The 16,419-nt window shown below is 35.0% G+C and overlaps 1 protein-coding gene across 1 annotated transcript in view; it reads left to right on the top strand.

Moving 5' to 3' along the window:
- Positions 1 to 16,419, top strand: part of USH2A (usherin) — a 1,082,898-nt gene that overhangs the window by 664,323 nt on the left and 402,156 nt on the right. Inside the window, exon 37 of the mRNA XM_044004202.1 lies at positions 12,674 to 12,853. Coding sequence (XP_043860137.1) covers positions 12,674 to 12,853 — 180 coding nt within the window. The remainder of the gene's footprint in view (positions 1 to 12,673; positions 12,854 to 16,419) is intronic.

Below are 16,419 nucleotides of genomic sequence, written 5' to 3'. Positions count from 1 at the left end.
TGACTATTATAAATACCTAAATTATCTATAAAAGACATATGATGGAAGACACTATCTGTATTCAGGGAAAGAACTGATAAGTAGAAGACTTCATAGAGTAGTTTTACACACACACACACACACACACACACACACACACACACACATTAGACACACAAATATATTAGTATCTAATGGTGTCCATCTCTAAGGCAGGGGTTGGAGAGGGAAGAAAAAAAAAGAAAGTTACATCTTAACTGTATTATATATTAAAAATGAATAACAAGTTGTTCATAATGGATTTTCAATTTCATGTATAATCATCTTTTTTTCTATTTTATTATGTTATAGAAATGCTTGTTTTATTTCTTACATTCAAAATAAAAAATAAATAAAATAAATAGAATTTCTTATTATATTTCTCCCTTGTGGTTTTTCACCTAGTATTTTTTCTTTCTTTTCATATATATATACATATATATATATATATATATACACACACACACACACACACTCACATATACACACATATATGCACATATACATATATAGCATTTCTAGAACTATATCACGTAATATTAGTAACAATGCAAATTTTACTTTTATTGTTGATCTTATTAGAAAGACACCTAGTATTTCTCCATTACATATAGGATAATCCCATTGATTGGAGATAGATGATGTTGTTAATATTAAAAGAAAATAAATTTATTTCTAAATTTTTTAGTGTTTTAGGATATGAATGTCACACACACACAATGTAAGGTGCTGGTTTTTACCTAGGTTTTTGCCAAACTCCTTTCCAGTTTTCCCAGGAGTTATTATCAACTAGAGACTGCTTGTCCAAAAAGTTTGAATCTTTGCATTTATCAAACACCAATCTACTACACTTGTTTCCTGCTGAATACTCTGTGCTATTCCACCAATCTACCACTCTGTTTCTTAGTCAGTACCAAAGTGTTTGGGTAATCACCACTTTGTAATATGGTTTAGATCTGGTAAAGCTAAGCCACTATCCTTTATATTTTCCCCATTAATTCCCTGAATATTCTTGGGTTTTTTTATTTGTCCAGATGAGTTCTATTTTTTTCCAGCTGTATAAAATATTTTTAGTAATTTGATTGTTATGGCATTTAATAAACAAATGAATTTAGGTAGAATTATCATTTTTATTATATTGGCTCAGTCTAATCACGAGCAATTCATATTTCTCCAGTTTGAATCTGACTTTACTTATGTGAAAAAGTGTTTTGGAATTCTGTTCATGTAGTTGCTGGGTATGACTTGGGAGGTAGACTCCCAAATATTTTATATTATCTACAGTTATTTTAAATAAAATTTCTCTTTCCATCTCTTGTTGCTGCACTTTGTGGGTAATATATAGAAATGCTGATGATTTATGTGGGCTTATTTTATATCCTGCAACTTTGCTGAACTTAACTAGTTATTTTTTCATTTATTCTCTAAGTATACTATCTGCAAAGAGTGATAGTTCTGTTTCCTTGTTTATTCTAATTCCTTTAAAGTATTTACCCTTCCTTATAGCTATAAGTAGCATTTTGGTAATAACAGACATCCTTGCTTCACCCCTGATCTTATTAGGAAGCTTCTAGATTATATCCATTACAGATAAGCATGCTTATCATTTTAGATAGGTACAACATATTTTAAGAAAAGCTCCACTGATTCCTCAGCTTCCTGGTGTGCTTTTTTAATGGGAATGTTTATGGTATTTTGCAAAAAGTTTTTCAATATCTATTGTGATAATCACATGATTTTTTGTTTTTGTTATTGATATAGTTAATTATGCTGATAGTTTTGCTCAGTATTGAACCATCCCTGGATTCTTGATATAAATGGCATCTGAACATACTGTATAATTTTTATTATATGTTGCTGCAATCTCCTTGCTAGTACTTTATTTTAAAAATTGCATTGATATTACTTAGGGAAATTATTCTATAGTTTTCTTTCTCTATTTTTGTTCTTTATGATTTAGATATGAGCACCAGATTTGTGTCATTAATTTGGTAGGGTTCCTTTTGTGCCTATTTTCCCAAAAACTTTATATAGTATTGGAATTAATTGTTCTTTAAATGTTTCATAGAATTTACTTGTTAATACATGTGGTCCTGGGGATTTTGCCTGAGGGAACTCACAGATGGTTTGTTCAATTTCTTTTTCTAAGATAGATATTTGAATATTTTATGTCATATTCTGTTAAGGTGGACAATTTACATTTTTGTAAATATTTATCCATTCCACTTATTTTGTTAGATTTATTTGCAAATAATTGGAAAAAAATTGCTCCCAATAATTGTTTTAGTTTCATTTTTATTGGAGCTAAATTCAACCTTTTCATTTTTTTTTATTGATTATTTTTTTCTTTTTTGTGTGGAGTAATGAGGGTTAAATGACTTGCCCAGGGTCACACAGCTGGTAAGTGTCAAGTGTCTGAGACTAGATTTGAAATCAGGTCCTCCTGAATCCAGGGCCAGTGCTTTATGCACTGCACCACCTAGCTGCCCCACACTTATTTTGTTTTCTTATTTGTTTTTTAAATTAAATTAATGAATAGGTTACTATTTTTTTTCATAAAACCAATGTCTAGTTTAATTTATTAACTCAATGGTTATGTTATTTTCACTTTTACTAATCTCTCCTTTAATTTTCTGGATTTCCAGTTTGCTGACTGGAAAATAGTATGGCAGGAACTAGTATCTTTAGTGTATCTTACATGATACACTAAAGTAAAATCAAAATAGGTACAAGAGCTATATGTAAAGGGTGATGCCATAGGCAAATTATAAAAGGATGGAATAGTTTTCAGATCTATGGAGAGGGGAAGAATTTATGACCAAAGATGAGATAGAGAATGCAGCATGGATCATTTTGACTACATCCAATTAAAAAGGTTTTACACAAACAAAATCACTATAAACAGGATTATAAGGAAAGCAGAAAGCTGGGAAATAATTTGTACAGACAGTATTTCTGATAAAGGTCTCATATGGAAAATATGTGGAGAACTGAATCAAATATATAAGAATACAAGTCATTCTGGCCTAGCTGTGTGACCCTAGATAAGTCACTTAGCCCCAGTTGCCTCACCCCCCCTAAAAAAAAGTATTATGAGTATTTATTTTAACTTTTACCAAGCTCTTGACTCTCTTTTCATAATTTTCTTGTGTTACTTGTTTCTTTTTCTCAATTTTCATCTACCTCTTTTAATTGCTTTTTTTTTTTTTGGTGGGGCTATGGGGGTTAAGTGACTTGCCCAGGGTCACACAGCTACTAAGTGTCAGGTGTCTGAGGCTGGATTTGAACTCAGGTACTCCTGAATCCAGGGCTGGTGCTTTATCCACTGCGCCACCTATCTGCCCCTCTCTTAATTGCTTTTAAAAATACTTTTAACAAAAATCTTATCCAGAAATTCTTGTTGGGCTTATGTCCAATTCGCCTATTTTCTTTGGGGTTTAGCTTGCAGCTATTTTCTTCTGAGTCTATGTCTTGATCTTCCCTGTTACAATAGTAACTTTTTACACTAAGGTTCTTTTTTGTTGTATTTTCATTTTTCTAGGCTATTTGTTGACTTTTAACTTTATGTTAAAGTTGAACTCTATTCCTGGGGTGGAGGGTACACTGTCCCAATCTTCAGGGTTTTTTTTGTGTTGCTATTTTCTGAGCTAGTTTTGGTTGTTTCTAAGTTTTCAGAGCTTTCCGTGTATCAAGTCATCGTCTTCTTATTCTTCTTTTCATATGGCAAAGGTTTTCTTATTGTTACTGAGATAATTTTAGAGGGAGATGTGCTTAACTGGTAAATTTCTTTGGCAGAAATCTCCTATTAAATTTTCTGGTATACTTTTCTACATGGCTTTCAAACTTTGAAGCAATATGGAATATAACAACTACACAAATGAAGATACACATAGAAAACATTTATTAAGCACTTATTCTGTGCCAGCCATCTCAGAATTCCCGATTAAGCACAGAATTGGCATTGCCATGGTCTCATGAAATATTTTATTCTCAGAAACACACTGTGTGTTAGACAACATAAATATGTTTTTTCTCAGATTGGGTAACTGGAGGACAGAGAAGTAAATGGGCTAGTTTAAGAATACACATATAAATGGAATACCCAAGCATTTAATCCTATAATCAGCTCCTCAAGTAATAACTCTATGCTCTTTTCAGTATAGCATGTTGCTTGCAAAAGTAGAGCATTCCAAGCACAAAACTTTCCTGGTTGTCCATGTAACGATTGGAATGACGCCACCTGCTGGATACTTACTGTAGAAGAGTTCTGCCCATGAAGCGAAGGTCTTTGAGGGCAAGACCAGGAGTCTTTTCTTTGGCGGGGAGGAAGTGACGCAGACTAGTGGGAGGAGGAAGGAAGAGACTGGCGCTCGGTCTGGGCTCTTTCCTGAGGACGCTGGCGGAGAAGGGAGCTAGAAATGTGCTCTCCCTTTAATAGATAGGAATCTAGACATCCATAAGGTTATGTATTATGAGTGGGTGGAATCATGCTCAGTGTCTTATGATGTAGTATTTGCTACTGAATAAAATAAAATAATCAAAAATATAATATGTACAATCTGAAGAAAAACTTCAGAGTTATAGTTTTACCAAATGATGTCCTATTAAAATGTCTACTATGATAATTATAATAACAGTAAGATATTTTGCATTAAAAACCACTAGGGATATCCCTCCTCAAATGTCCAAGTATATCACAGAATATGCATTCTAATTTAATCTTAATTACACACTATAAGTATTTTGGTATTTATGTACTTCTTTTTAAAGAAATGTATAAAAATAACTTGAATTTTGCTGAAAGTTTGAGTTGTCAGCAACAATTTAAATTATGGATTCCAAAAAAGTATTTCCTAAAGGTCCCCCCTTTTATGCTTTTAACTGTATCACATGCTGATAGGAGTCCTCTCTCCCTCTAAGTAATAGCTCCCTACAATTTCCCACCCTTCCAAGTGTGAATAGTTTGGACTTAATTTATACCTGTTATTTTGGAAAAAAAAGAAACAACAAACAAACCAAGCATTTAAGGAAGGTTAAATAAAATGACAGGCAGCTGGGCAGTATAGTGGATAGAGTGCTGGGTCTGGAGTCAAGTCTGCCTCAAATACTAACTGTGTGACTGTGAGCAAGTCACTTAGCACTGTTTACCTCTGTTTCCTCATCTATGAAATAAGCTGGTGAAGAAAATGGAAAAACCAAATGGTAAGAATCTCAAACAGGGTCACAAAGATTCAGACATGACTGAAATAACTCAACAACAACAACAACAAAATAAAATGAAGTTTGAATTAATGGGATTTCTACTATCTCCAGTGTTCTGGACATGATTGATATTTGTTGGGGGTTCATTTCTCATCTTCCTCTAATCTTCCATATTCCTTCTGGGAACTTTGCTATTGGCAGACCTCTGTGTTAGCACAGAGATAGAGATACATGAATTGAGATCTCAGTGGAGGAAAAATATAGCTTTTCCCATTTAGACGGTGAAGAAGGGAAATTAGTTAACATATCTTCTACCTTAAAATGTAATTGGATTTAGAGAAAGGCTAACTTAAAATGGGACCAGTCTGACATGCAAAAAATTCACAAGATAACAAGAATCCATTTGGTTTGTTCTCTGTCTTTTTTTATTACAATCTTTGTCATGAGAATGGACTCATGTTGTGCCATTTTCTGTTCTTGTTACAATCTTTGACACATGAATAAGATATCAGAATGTTAATGCCTAACGTAAAGTATTTGGTGTGTGATGATTCCATAAGGTACCACTATGACCTTTGCAACATTATGTATTCTGATTGGTTGTCCATTTCACCTCTTTCCTGCAAGTTAATAAGGCTGTAAAAAAAGGAGAGAACTGAAATGGCCAGCCAGTCAAATTACAGAATATTGAAAAGGTCAGAACAGTACAGAACACAGAAAAAAATTATGGAATATATGAGGCATTAAAATTATTGTGACAATGATGATAACAAGAATGGTAAAAGATACCCATATATGTTATTTCAGTCTAGAGAGGCCCATAGGAAGATGTGCCCAGGACAGCAATCATTTCCACATCACGAAATCCCAGGGACTCTACATACCTATTTAGATTAGTGTTCAATAGAACAGATAGGCAGTTGTGTGGCAACCATTTTACATGTTAAGCCCCATACTCCTCTACATGTCAAGAATATCCAAAGAGGACCTCATGCTTACCATAACAGGTATCTTGGTTGTAAACATTTTTTGAAAGTGACTAAGAAGGAAACTATTACTACAAGGTGATTCTACTATATTTGATATTTGGAACTAAAGGTAAGTTTTTGCATAGGTGTAGTCATATGCATTAGCATAATTTTTTGACCTGTTTCCTTAGTGGCTTTTTTTTTCACTTTAAGAGACAAAGGGAAAAAGGTGTATGTCAATTCTCCTTTTGAATGCTCTCTTGAAATTCAGAAAATATACTATATCTATAGACTTACGGAAAATAAGTGTATAGATTTCGTTCCCTGGGTGATGTCCATGAAAAATGAACATTGTTTTCACCTGTGTCCTTGTGAAGAATCTATTTTATTCATCTGCATTGAGACCTGGTCTGTCACGTGGAAAATTGAACACCTTGGCTTGTAGTATGGAAGCAAAGGAAGTTTTTGCTTCTCGTACATATTGAAAGATTTAAAATACTCATCTCTTGCGTTGGAGAATAGCATGTCTTTTCCTTGCCTTTACCCTTACCCATTGAAGTAAGAGAAAGAGACAATGAGAGAGAATTTGAAAACTACTTAATAAAAGAGTTTTGAGGGGGTTTGATTGTTGTTATTACAAGAATCAAATTTCTCAGATTTTTTCCCTAAAGAAAGATGGTTTTTTTTTTACATTTCTCTTCTTGTCATTAAATCTATCACTTTCCATAAATGTAATTGTTCACTAATAGCTTAATTTTTTTTTGGTAAGGCAATGAGGGTTAAGTGACTTGCCCAGGGTCACACAGCTGGTAAGTGTCAAGTGTCTGAGGCCAGATTTGAAATCAGGTCCTCCTGAATCCAGGGCCAGTGTTCTATCCACTGCACCCCCTAATAGCTTACTTTTAATAATAACAATCTTTATGGAAATTATGACTCAATGCTTTAGTCTGAGCTTATCATGTGGGGAAAAAAAATCAAAACAAGGACTAATTACCTTTGTTGTTACCTTCCAGACTTAATACCTATCACATGGCTATGGTATATTAGGTGCTTAACAAATACTTGCTGATTAATTGAATACATAAACTTTGGAAAATCTCACTGTGAAAGTACCCTGCTTTTCCCCTATGTGAAAGTTAGTGTCTTGGGGGGGGGGCAGCTAGATGGTGCAGTGGATAGAGCACCGACCCTTGAGTCAGGAGTACCTGAGTTCAAATCCGGCCTCAGACACTTAACACTTATTAGCTGTGTGACCCTGGGCAAGTCACTTAACCCCAAATTCCTCACTAAAAAAAAAAAAAGAAAAGAAAGTTAGTGTCTTAGAGATTATTGCTCTGGGTCACCATGTTAGCAATAAAGGTGTATGCCACAATCCGTTGTCAAAGAGATTGAAAACAGCCTCAAGTTGAAATGTATATGGATGTGTTTAGTGATGAAGTCAGAGGAGAACATGCACACCCAAAATAAAATGTGCTATCTCTTTAGACTCATAAATAGGTTAAGAGCCAAAACTAGTGGGGCAGGAACAGCCTCCTGTGATATGAAATGCTTATCATTTTTCATACTTTTTAAAAAATTTCTGTGAGGCTGAACCAATGTGGCTGTATTTTCCAGTCCACTGAAAAACAAAGTTTATGCAATGAAAAGAAGTAAAGCACAATCTTCTCAGAGGGAGTGTGAAGCTTAAAAATCTAACTGTGATGTCTAAAAATCTAATGTGTGGTCTTATTAAATTAGAAGCTTTAGCACCAGTCTTTGGGCATTAAGTATTTATTAAAATATATTAGAGGTGGGGGCAGCTAGGTGGTGCAGTGGATAAAGCACTGGCCCTGGATTCAGGAGGACCTGAGTTCAAATCCAGCCTCAGACACTTGACACTAGCTGTGTGACCCTGGGCAAGTCACTTAGCCTTCATTGCCCTGCAAAAAACAAAACAAAACAAAACAAATATATTAGAGGTTAGCAAAGAGAGAGGAAGAAGCTGCCTTCACCTAGTTATCCCAGAGAGTGAATGAATTCTCCTCAGTTCCACCAGAAATCCCCTGTCGAACTGGAAGAGGGCAGTCCACACATATAGCTCCAAGCTAATTGGCTGGTCCATTGATTGACATGACTTACAGGCAGTAGAAATAACTTCCAGATGCCAATTTACCCTTCAAAGGTTACCTCATGCTTTCTCCTCAGGGCAGAGCTGCCCTGGTTCTCACAGTGTCTTTCTCGGCAGGGTAGTGGTGCTTTTATTCTCACAGGAGTAAACTGAGGACCTGAATTCTAATTCTCTTTCTTTACTATCTCAGCATCCCAAAGAAGAAAGTTGGTAAAGAGAAGGAAATTATATTTGGATATTTTTTTGTTTGTTTGGAGTATTGAGAATGGAGTTTAATTGAGGTTATATATGTTAGCAGACATTCTTGGTTTATAAATATGAACTGAGTATTAGGCCCAGTTTGACTCTTGGAGATGTGTAGTCTCTCTCTCTCTCTCTCTCTCTCTCTCTCTCTCTCTCTCTCTCTCTCTCTCTCTCTCTCTCTGTGTCACTGAATAAAATGGTTATGTAATTACATACTTCTCATAATTATTGAGTAATTATATACTTCTTATAATTACTGAGTAATCATTGTTCTATAACTAGAACTTAATGTTACAACTAATTGTATAATTATCATGTATTAATGTTGTTATCTAGGGAACTTAGAACAAAGTGTTACCTTATATGCTTCCCCTGCATTGCAATTTAAAAAGATAGTAGCTGTATTTGTATGGCTAGAATAGGTTTGTAAGAAGAACACAGCTCAAAAGAACATACTGATATTACATTCCTGTGTAATGAGCTATTTATATTGCTTCACCACTTACTTTAGACAGTGTCACTCCACTTGATACTTTCTGCCTAGTAACCTAGTCATCATGAGACTTTTCCAAGACATCTTTTGGAGGGCATGAAACACTGATGAAACCTTTGTTTTTTTCATTGATAGAATAAGAAATAAATACTTATTAATCTTGCCCTGTTCCCAATCTTCTGTTAATTGTTCACAAATGCAATGCAATTATTATTATTTCTGTAATCACCAAAATGTTTTCTCCCTTAGATATGACTTGTCAATGTAAGGTACTGGGATAAAGTTGACTGAGAAGTAGTAGAGATTGTTGCTTATGTGGATAATAACATTAAATAGGATTGAAGTAATAAATAATTGAAAAACCCTAAGTAAGTATGTAGGATGTTAAGGCACCTGATTCATAGCAGACACTTAATAAATGCTTGTTAATTGATGAAATGATTGAAATCAGATCACATATGTATCAACTGAAGAAAAAAAAAACCTGAAAATATTTAGCCTAGAGAAGAGAATATTTAGGAAAGTCATGATTGCTGAATTCAATTAAAGCACCATTAGTGGAAGAAGAATTTGACTTGGTCTACTTGACCCCATAGATCAGAAGCAGGAATAAAAGAAAATCCAATTTGCTGATATACAGACTTGTTGAGAATTTTTCTAACAGAGCTGTCCAAAAATATGCTGGGGCAGCTCAGATGATATGAGTGTGGGCCTCAGAGTTCTTCAAATGGAAACTAGATGATCACTGATTAGGAATGTTATAGAGAGATTTTTGTTTTTGGCCTTAGAAGTCCCCAAATCTCTTGTATTCTGTATTTTTCAGTTATCTATCTCATAGAAATTGTGAGGAATATATTTTATAAACCTCAAAGCTCTTTATTTTTATCATAAAGGTATTTTATTATTTTCCAGTTACATGTAAAGATAGTTTTTAATATTTGTTTTCCTAGGATTTTTGGTTCAAAGCTCTTTCTAAAGATATTATTATTAGTATTACCATTACAACTTTTTTCTAGCATTTTTTCTCTTCTAAATACTTAGAATTGCAGAATATCCAAAACTGAAGGTAGTTCAGAAGTCACCAAGTAAAACCTCTGACTAATGAATCCTCTTTACAATATTCCTGAGTGGTAACATATATAAAGGGCTTTGCCAAACTCAAAGTTCTATATAAATGCTAGTGATTATGATGGTGGTGGTGGTGGTAATGGTGATAATGACGACAATGGGCTAGGAAGTGTCTGTCTCCCTCTATCTGTCTCTCCCTTCTTCCTTCCCTCACTCTAACCTTCTCTCACATTCTCCTGATCCAATGTTCCCTTTTTTCACCTCTTCCCCCTTTATAAGGTCTTCCATTAAACTCTAATGGAAACTTTCCACAGCAGCCGTTCAATAGAAAATAAGCTCCTCAAAGGTAAGGACTATTTGGGGTTGTCTTGTCCCTTTCACAGTGCTTGGTGCATAGTCAATTACATTTGCTTGTTGAATTAATGAACTGATACCAATAGACCTGTCTGTTCCTCATGAACTTGTCTCATTATCATACTATCTTTGTTTCTTTTTATCCTCTTCTGAAGATAAATGGACTGGATTTGGAAGTGCCACATTTCAATAATGGGCAAGCCTTAAAATGCTTAGCATTCCTTTGGAACCAGAACTCCTAACTTCCTGTTAAATACTTTGAGTAATACATTACGCTGTACCAATAGAGACTCAAACAATCTCTTAAATAACTGCTTTGAAATTTTAGTAATGAATTTCTCAAGTAACCTATCCCAGCTTAGCTTTGAATATTATTAATTTCTACTTTGTTTCCTCTCCTTATCATTTCATCATGTCCACATTTTTTTTTACAAATACATACAAACAAACATAAGTCATTTACAAACTGGATGTCAGGATCAAAAACGATCTTGATTGTATAAAACATTAGTCCAAATCTAATAAGATGAAATTCAGTTAAGATAAATTTGTTCTTGTACTCAAAAAATCAACTTCACAAATGCAGTGTTGGTAAAGGTATGATTAGACAGCAATGTGAAAAAGATCTGAGGATTTTAGTGGACTGAAAGCCAAATATATGTCAGAAGTTGCTGTGTAGCAGCCAAATTTTAGCATGATCTTTGGCTTCATTAAGAAAGGAATAGATTAAAAAGCAAACCAAAAAAAAACATTAAAGGGTGGAAGCAGCTAGGTGGCACAATGGATAAGGCACCAACCCTGGATTCAGGAGGACCTGAGTTTAAATCTGGCCTCAGACACTTGACGCTTATTAGTTCTGTGACCCTGGGCAAGTCACTTAACCCTCATTGCCCCACAAATAAGAAATAAAATTTTTTAAAAAGAAAGAAATAGATTACAGGAATAATGCAGTTTTACCCATGCTAATATTGGTCAGACTATATCTTTAGTATTATCATGCTTTAATCTAGGCACCTTTTAACAAGGGCATTGATAACTTGGCATTATCCACAGGTGGACAGCCTGTATGATAAATCCATATTGTGAAGATTGGTTGAAAGAACTGGGATCTTTAGAGTACCATAGAAGACTCAAGGGGGGTATGATAGCTGTGTTCAAGTAGTTGCATGCATGACTGGTTTGATCTCAGATGGCAGAACCAGGAGCCTTGGGTGCAAGTTACAAAGAGATAAACTTAGGCTTGATGTCCAGGAAAACATTCTTACAATGTGCACAATCCCAAAGTGGGAGGAACTTCCTAGGAGGGAGCAGTTTTCCTTTTATGAAAACTTTTCAATCCAAGGCTGTAGGACTTTTTGTTTGATATACATAGTGGTGATTCCTTTTTGAGTATATGTTGGCTTAATTGGCTACTGAGGTCCCTACCACCTCTAAGATCCCGTGACTCTGTCATGTGTGTCATTGGTCTTCCTTTTGGAGTTTATGTTATATTAAGTAAGGGAGTATCTTTTTTCTTTGACATAGTGGAAGATATTAGGGTAGTGCTTCTTTTATGATTAAAGCACCCAAGAAATGTAACTAACAAAATAGAAGGGCATACAACATGAACTGAGCAGTGCTTGGTGATAGGATAAAATGTGGGACTGCACCATACATAATGGACCACTTTGTAGCCATAAAATTGCTTATTTGGAAGCAATTGTTATCGTATATTTCCTAAGTTTTGATAAAGTATTAACTTCAGCAAGTGCTATGTAATATAAAATACTGTAATTTATTACTATTTGTTGATATGATTTATGTTTTCTTTGAACATCTATGTATGGAGCAGTTATTTTCCCAAATTAAATAGATTACAGCTGTAATTCATTTACAAATTGGGATCTTATTTATGTTTGTAAGATAATTTCTCGTTTTAGGAAGGAGGGGAGCAAAATATCATATGTATTCATTGTTCTTTGACTAACTTTCCTTAGGAAGTATATGTGGGTGAGAGGTGAAAGTGAAGGAAAGAGTTCTGCACATAAAAAGTCTTTTGGCAAATACCTGGTGTGGTCAAGATGCATAGACATGACTTTCATCTTACATTTGTACTATCCAACAACAATAAGTATTAACATAGTACTGTAAAGCTTGCAGGTGCTTTACATACAATATCTCAGCTAATCCTTACAATGTAAAAATCTGTTAATAAATAGCTTTTCATATTTCTTTTAACAGGCAAATCCAACTCCACTCTTCAGAATGACACACAAATCTTGCAACACACTGAAGAGGCTAACCTTTGGGTGTCCATTAGTGGATTGGTTCCATTTTCTAACTACACTGTGCAAGTAAATGCATCAAATAGCCAAGGCAGTGTGATAAGTGATCCTATAACAATCATGATGCCTCCAGGGGGTAAGCATGTGAAATAAAATGTTGTTTCTCTAATTTTACAAATGCACTAGAGTCAATTATCTTTTAATCACCTTGTTTATTATTAAGTTTAATTATTTTGAATTTAGAGACTTAATTTATTTGTGTTCCTGGTTGTAGTTTGTACTTACAAAACTGCTTCATTTTAAAAAATAGTATTGCCTACCATTTTTGTGTGTGAGAAAGAGGTGGGGGAGATGGAGAGAGGGAGGGGGAGAAGGGGAGGGGAAGGGGAAGGGGATTTAATAATTTGGGAGACTAGGTGTGTAGTCAAACGAATACTGTAAAGTGGCTAAAGAGAGGTGGGTAGCTCCTAAACTGAGGCTTGGTCTTTGGTTTTTTAATTGTCCAAGGTGTTGCCCCAACTAGTCGAGAAAAACAATGTAATAATTTTTCTGAGCTACTTAGCAGAGAACCACTGCCTCCCATCTAGGGGGTCTCTGACTAGATATCAGAAGGGATCTCCTATGCTAAGCTTCACCCAAGCAGCCTAGAGTCTGATTTATTCTAAACTCTAAGGAAAAAATCACTATCTGTAAGTAGGCACCAAACATTTATTAAGTGCTTAACATGCACCAGGCATTGTGCTAACCACTTGATGTACATAGTACCTGCCCTTATGAAGTTCAAATTTTAATGGTGGAGACAAAATTAAGTTATCTATGTACAGAGCAGTTAAGTGGGGTAGTGGATACAGTGTCTAGCCTGAAGTCAGGAAAACTCAATTTCCCTGAGTTCAATCGTGGCCTCAGGCACTTACTAGTTGTGTGACCCTGGGCAAGTCACTTAATCCTGTTTTCCTAAATTCCTCTGTAAAATAAGCTGGAGAAGGAAATGGCAAACCACTCTACTGTCTTGGCCAAGAAAAGTGCAAATGGGGTCAGCAAGGGGTTGGATACCACTGAAACAACTGAACATAAACAGAGGGAGAGAGAGCGCGAGAGAAAGAATAGTAATTACTCTTAGAAGATAGACACTACTAGAGGGAAGACTAGGAAAAGCTGACTATAGAAGGCAGGGTTTGAACTGAGTCTTGAAGGAAGCCAGGGAAGCAAAGGGGCAGTGGTGAGGAGGAGAAACATTCTTAGGATGAAGAACGGACTGGGTCCTGCCTTGGAGTGGCCTATGTGACGAACCACTGAGAGGTCAGTGTAGCTGGATCCTAGAGTATGAGGAGGGGAGGAAAATGTAAGACAGTTGGAAACCTAGGAATGGGCAAGGCTGTGAGGCTTTAAATGCCAGTCAGAGAATTTTATATTTGCTACTTGAGGAAATAGGGAGCCACTGGAATTTATTAAGTAGGAGAATGACAATTTATACAATGACAGACCAATCTTTGACCATTCCTAAAGTGCTAGAGGATACTTTTTATGAGAAAGATAACTCTCCTTAGAATTGGCCAGAATAAGGTTCAATCTGTACTCCTCTGTTGATGCAATACAGATTCATTATCTGTTGAATAATAAATAATAATTATGTCTACCTTTGTAAGAATTAATTAACTACATTGTAAAAATAGATCCTGGATGGCAGAAACTATCATTTTTTTTAAAGGATCCTTATAATAGATTGTGTGTGTGTGTGTGTGTGTGTGTGTGTGTGTGTGTGTGTTAGATGACTTTAACTGTGCTACATTTTATTAAGCTTAGGATGAATAAATAAGAAACATGGTTGAGTTACCTATTTGAGCCAAAAACTGTTAACTATCATCATATTAGATGATTACTCTCCCCAAAACACTTGAGGGAAATGTTTAGATATGTTAGATAATAATATATAATATGACACAGGAAGTATCATCTAAAGGTAGATTCACATTTGGGAAACAAATATGATTGGATTTTTTAATGGTAATTTCAAGTTACATCTCAATTATCTGCAAAGAGGAAGTGCAAAATGTTAATTATGATATTTATTCATTTTATGTCATCCATATAATAAAAAAACAAACTGGTTTAGATACATTTATATTTTAAACATCTTGCATAAAGAGGAACTGTGCCAGTCTATTGTTCATATGGTTTTCTAAGAATAACTGTTCCATACTGTTGTAAAAAATCATTATGTGATCTATCCATTAAAGAAAGCTCACTACAAAGCACATTACTATCTCCAATTCAGCACCACACCATGTATAACTTGTCTGTGCTGTAGAAATGTGAGTATTATGCAAATGTTAAGGAACTAAAGTATTGTTTTACAGAGGTAAACCAAATCTGAGCTAAACTGCTTACTGAAGCTTGTCTTCATCTGCAGTATATAGACCTTCATCATTTTCATTATTATACTGCTTTGCAAGCCCACACTATCTGAGCTTGATGCAATCATTCATTTGGACTTAGAAATCAAGAACTGAGAAGCTACCATTTTACCAAAGGAAGAGGTACAGCATCTTCAAAGACAGTCAATGATTTGCACAAGTTTATTACAGCCATTAGGACATACTTTCTTTCATCATTAGATTGTTGTTGATTACAATTAGGAAACTTATAGCTTTGAAATTATCTTTTTTATGACCTTGTGGTAGTTTAAAGGTGATACCTCATTGATTAAATAGGTTTTAGTTCATGCTTCCTTTTACTTAATGATCTGAAAACATATTATCCTGATTTACACATAAAATCATGCTGAAAAGCATGTGGCATTCACTAGAATATGTATGTTTAAGTAGAATTAAATTAGTACTGAGAGTTATTAAAGAAATCTTCCATGCCTTTGTCCAGTGAACTGTGATCCATTCTGAAATGAATAACAAATGAACCAGTGTGTAAAAGAGAAGCAACGGAGGAGCAGAGAAGGCTCTATATGCTATTTACTTTTCCATTATCTTTGGATGGTTATTTTCATTGTTACTTCCATGATTCTAGAAATGTCAGGCCCCTTATGAAGATGCTGATTCTCCAGTAAAATAATTTTCTTTCAATCCTGGAATTGTGGCAAAATTGTATTGACATGGCTCCAAACTGTTTATTTGCCTTGTAAACTAATTTGAAAACCTAGATTTGGTCAGAAACTTAAAAAGAGAAATAGAAAACAAAACAAAATAAAAAAAAACAACTCTAGAGAATTACGGGAGAAAACAAAAACCCCATCACCCCTGATAAATGTTTTATGATCAAATTTGGTAGAAGTTGAATGTTAAGGTTTATCTCAGGATGCATCCTTTCTAAATCATAGCCCAATTACTTTGTTTCAGGGCAGGAGATGAGGAGGGAGGGTTGGCCTGAGAAGTACCCTGCTCAGTCATGCTGAGACATACTCCTCCCACTTTGGGGTTTCTTTGGCTATGTAGCAACAGTTGAGAGTATAGCTGTCAGGGGATGGGGTGCACACTAGGGGAAGCTAGACATGCCATCTCCTTGGGGATTTTCTAGAGTTGCACTACCCTGTCACTATTTGCTTCCTTTCTATTGGCCATTTGAGCATAGAAAAGGAGACTTTTTGGGGGTGCTCTTTAGAACAGAATTCTGATGTGAATTAATGGGTCATGTTTACTTTGTACATTTTTTGTATGTGTGTCCATGTACAGGATGTATCTAGTAGGATGT

The sequence above is a fragment of the Dromiciops gliroides genome, chromosome 4 (assembly GCF_019393635.1).
Source record: "Dromiciops gliroides isolate mDroGli1 chromosome 4, mDroGli1.pri, whole genome shotgun sequence".
NCBI lineage: Eukaryota > Metazoa > Chordata > Mammalia > Microbiotheria > Microbiotheriidae > Dromiciops > Dromiciops gliroides.
This window is presented reverse-complemented; position numbering and strand designations above follow the sequence as displayed.